The following is a 4,407-nucleotide window of genomic DNA, read 5'->3' as shown; positions in this document are numbered from 1 at the left end:
TTGGAATACAAGAGACTCCTACTTATGCTATTAATTATAATTCATTTTGTAATACAAGTAGATCTCTATTTTTCTATATGATTTGTTTGTATCAACAACCAATTATTTTTGCTACACTTTGGAGAAGAAACATGCCATGAGATTTGTCTTCTTGAACATCATTTTGATATATCGAATATGAATTTGCATTCCGGTAGAAAGAAATATGAGATTTGGATAAATTTGAGGTGTTTTAGATATGATGTTGGCCTTTGCCATTCAAAATGATGGGTGAAGTCGATGAAGTAATAGCCCATATTGAAATCGAACTTTCCAACAAAGCTTAAGCCCAAGCCCAAGACCAAGCCCAGATCTCACACGTGCCAAGACATGAGAACAATTCTCACGAGTTAACTTCAATCCGCCCTCTTCCGCTTTCGCCTCTCGGTTCTCAAACCCCAAATCCGCCCCACAACAGTTTCCCCAGTTTTGCTTCTGCAGCTTCCTTCTAAGCCTCTAGAGAGAGAGATAAAGAACACCATTTTCCCCGATTCTTCATAAGTTATTGATCAATCGTCATGTATCGCGCTGCTGCCTCGAAAATCAGAATCGTCAAGGTCAGTAATATCCTATCAATCTGTAGATTCGAAGGTAAAAAAAGCCAATATTTGAAGCGATCATGTGACATATGGATTCAAATCATGCGTTTTTCTATCGTTCAATCATGCTAGAGATATATTAGGTTTTGTCGATCTGAACATAATCTCTTTTGTATTCTTCCCGTAGTTTGACTATTTTTTGTGTTTGTATTTAAATCTAGTATGGAAAAAATCTAAAAGTGAAAATACTCGTTTTTTCATTTATTAGTGCAAAAAGTTGTTGTATGTTGAATAACAGAGAGGAGATTGTATGAATTTTTTTTATTAAGGTAAATGTATGAACCGAATTGCCCATATGTATATGAAGAATCACAAGGTAATTGCCATTAGAGGTGAACCAAATACTGAGATTCCTGAAATCTGAGTTTTTCTTTTTCCTCGTAATAGGGCCATGGGGGAAACAGGACCCTGACCAGGTTTGCAAGTTCAAGTGCAGTTGCAGCCAAATCATCTTCAGGGGGTATCTTTAGTTGGTTTACAGGAGGAAGCTCTTCCAGCCTCCCTCCTCTAGACTTACCACTTAAGGGCATTGAACTCCCATCCTCTTTACCTGATCATGTTGAAACCGGAAAGACCAAAATCACAACCCTCTCAAATGGAGTCAGAATTGCCTCTGAAACTTCAGCAGTAAGCAACTGTTTTCCCTATTTCTATTTCACCAAGGCATTTTATATTTGTTATCTCATGTTGTTGCCTGATTATTGGAACAGAATCCTGCAGCTTCCATTGGGCTGTATGTGAATTCTGGCTCAATGTATGAAACACCAATTTCATTTGGAGCCACACATCTTCTAGAACGTATGGCATTCAAAAGCACAGCAAACAGAAGCCACTTGAGAGTTGTGAGAGAAGTGGAAGCCATTGGTGGCAATGTTACAGCTTCTGCTTCTAGGGAGCAAATGGGTTACACTTATGATGCTTTAAAGACTTATCTTCCTCAAATGGTGGAGTTACTTGTTGACTCTGCAAGGAATCAAGTTTTCTTGGATTGGGAAGTCAAAGAGCAGGTATTTGTTTGCCTATTTTCCTTTCTTGGGTTTTCTTTTCAATTATTTCTGAAAAATTATATCATATTGTTTTACAGATCCAGAAAGTGAAAGCTGAGATCAGTGAATATGCTAACAATCCAGAAACCTTGCTGTTAGAGGCAATTCATTCTGCTGGATATTCTGGTGCATTAGCCAATCCTCTTCTTGCATCTGAAGGCTCATTAAACAGATTAAACAGTTCCATATTGGAAGAATTTGTAGCTGTAAGTCATACCCATAGATTTAGCGACTAATTCCTTTTTCATTTTTTTAGCTTAATGGGTTAAGCACTTGAACTAGACAACTATAGGAATTGTTTGTCGGAATATAGGGGTAAAATGGTCATTTAGTCTTATTCAGACGGTTTATTCAGTCTAGAAGTTTAGAAAAGAAACATACCTTATGCATACAACACACACTTAACTAGACAGATGTCATTACCCATTCAACCACTTTACCTACACAGGACTTAGTTTTTTTTCTTTGTATTTTATATTTTTTTTGAATATTTCAGGCAAATTACACTGCTCCTAGGATTGTACTTGCTGCATCAGGTGTTGAACATGAGGAATTGTTGAAATATGCAGAGCCTCTTCTGTCTGATTTGCCAGGTGGCGCACATGTTGAGGAGCCAAAGTCGGTTTATGTTGGAGGTGATCATCGTGTTATGGCTGATACAGGGGTGTGTTTTTATGTTTTTTGTAAACTCTCCCTCACAATATATACTCTTTCTTCATTTGTTTGTTTTTTTTCTTGATGTATTTACCAAATTGCCCTTGGTTATCAGAGAACTAGTTTTGCCCTTGCTTTTGAACTTCCTGGTGGCTGGCTTAACGTGAAGGATGCCATGACTTTGACAGTTCTTCAGGTATTTTGTTTCAACTTCCAGTAAATACATATTTATTTTAATTTATGATTACCTTTTTATGGTTTACTTATTTATTTATTTATTTATTTATTTTCAGATGCTGATGGGAGGAGGTGGATCTTTTTCAGCTGGGGGTCCTGGAAAAGGGATGTACTCACGACTTTGTAAGTTATTCTATTCACGATATATTTGATTATTACAATAAATAAAAAAGTAACCTGATATTCATTCATTTTTTTTAAAAAAATTTTCATTTTGAAATTATTGTTGTGCAGATCTTCGTGTGTTGAATGAGTACCCAGATATTCATTCATTTTCAGCATTCAACTCTATCTACAACAACACTGCCATTTTTGGAATCCAAGCTACCACTGTAAGATCATATATCATTAAGGTTTCTTTCAGAATATTTATTTTATGTGTTAACCACCTGATAATTTGATCACACTTTGTTACAGAGTTCTGAGTTTGCATCAAAAGCCATTGATGTAGCAGCTAAAGAGCTTATTGCAGTTGCCACTAATGGAGAAGGTTTGCTTTTTAGAATATCCTTTTGCCAGCTAATCTTTTTTTTTTTTGCTAATTTTTTTTTTTTTTTGTGTTTTTCAGTGAACCAGGTACAGCTGGATCGTGCTAAACAGTCAACCAAATCTGCCATTTTAATGAACTTGGAATCAAGAGTATGTAATTTGATAAGATTACTAGAAAATTAAAATTATCATTTAACAGCTAAGATGAGTTTAATGTGGTTATATGATTTATGTGTGACAGATGGTTGCTTCAGAAGATATAGGCAGACAGATATTGACATATGGAGAGAGGTAACTATAGCTTTTTCATAATTAATAATAATATCAATAATTATTATGTTTGTTTACGAAATACGTTTTTTTAAAACAGGAAACCAGTGGAGTTTTTCTTGAAGGCTGTGGATGAAGTGTCAGCAAAAGACATTGCTTCCATTACACAAAGGCTTCTTTCTTCCCCACTCACAATGGCTTCTCATGGAGATGGTAAGTTAAAAATAAATAACTTTTGCGCATTATTATTATGTAATTAATTTTTGAATGTTTTATGGCAGTTATAAACGTACCGACATATGACTCGGTTAGCAGCAAATTCCATTAATTGGGTGAAAGGGACAAAATCTAATCAGGTAGATTTAGTTTTGTTGCTTTTTGTTATTGTTATTTTTAGATACAAAACGAAAAGGAAAATAATTTTCAAGGCCATTATGTAATGGCAATTGCAATCCATCATATTTTTGAGATCTTGTATTTCATTTCATGTAAAAGTTTTGGAGTTGGGCCTTCAAACTTTGTAACTGTTGCTTTCTGAATATACGGTTTTTTGGATATGACAATTTTCAACTACATTTTTTAAGGACTCAAAAGTCTCCAGTTACAAAAATCGTCTTCAAAAGAAAAATGATTTGTTTTTCTTACCCGAACAAACCATTATATTCAGAATATAAATTAGTTTTTTATTTAAAAGAAAATATAACCCTAGTTTTAAATTTTTTGTTCTATGAATAGAGACATGATATGTTTTTAGATAGCAACTTAGGGTTTGTTTGGTATGATGAATGAAATGTACCATGTAATGAAATCACTGATCCATGTTGTTTGGTACGTTTGAATAGACAAATGCGAATGAATGGAATTAAATGAATTGACAACCGATGAAAATACCTACAACAGACACAAAGTACATGTGACACGTTCTTTGCATACAAATGAAAATCAAATATCAACAACAAATGTCATTACATGGAAAACCTATCTCAGCAACAAATATCAGTTAACATACAAATGAAAGTCAAATATCAACAAATATCAATGGACACTATTTGAAGTTGGGACTACAAATTGAT

The 4,407-nt window shown here is 34.4% G+C and overlaps 1 protein-coding gene across 1 annotated transcript; it reads left to right on the top strand.

Moving 5' to 3' along the window:
• Positions 1–398: 398 nt before the first annotated feature.
• On the top strand, positions 399–3,891 carry LOC145066218 (mitochondrial-processing peptidase subunit alpha-like). The gene is made up of 13 exons (XM_079013429.1): positions 399–596; positions 1,026–1,265; positions 1,349–1,645; positions 1,723–1,890; positions 2,181–2,348; positions 2,454–2,534; positions 2,632–2,698; positions 2,810–2,907; positions 2,993–3,065; positions 3,144–3,214; positions 3,306–3,355; positions 3,435–3,547; positions 3,616–3,891. The coding sequence occupies exons 1-13, from the start codon at positions 558–560 to the stop codon at positions 3,660–3,662; spliced, it is 1,512 nt and encodes a 503-aa protein (XP_078869555.1). The 5' UTR covers positions 399–557; the 3' UTR covers positions 3,663–3,891.
• The last annotated feature ends 516 nt before the right edge of the window (positions 3,892–4,407 follow it).

This window comes from Lactuca serriola, chromosome 8 (assembly GCF_051521515.1).
Source record: "Lactuca serriola cultivar US96UC23 chromosome 8, Lser_US96UC23_V15, whole genome shotgun sequence".
NCBI classification, from domain to species: Eukaryota; Viridiplantae; Streptophyta; class Magnoliopsida; order Asterales; family Asteraceae; genus Lactuca; species Lactuca serriola.
This window is presented reverse-complemented; position numbering and strand designations above follow the sequence as displayed.

What these genes read in the sequence shown, in the direction of transcription:
- LOC145066218 (XM_079013429.1), top strand. Translation starts at nt 558, where the DNA reads ATGTATCGCGCTGCTGCCTCGAAAATCAGAATCGTCAAG. An exon ending in GTGTTATGGCTGATACAGGG is followed by an intron (nt 2,349 to 2,453) that starts GTGTGTTTTTAT and finishes CTTGGTTATCAG; the next exon opens with AGAACTAGTTTTGCCCTTGC. An exon ending in AGGGATGTACTCACGACTTT is followed by an intron (nt 2,699 to 2,809) that starts GTAAGTTATTCT and finishes ATTGTTGTGCAG; the next exon opens with ATCTTCGTGTGTTGAATGAG.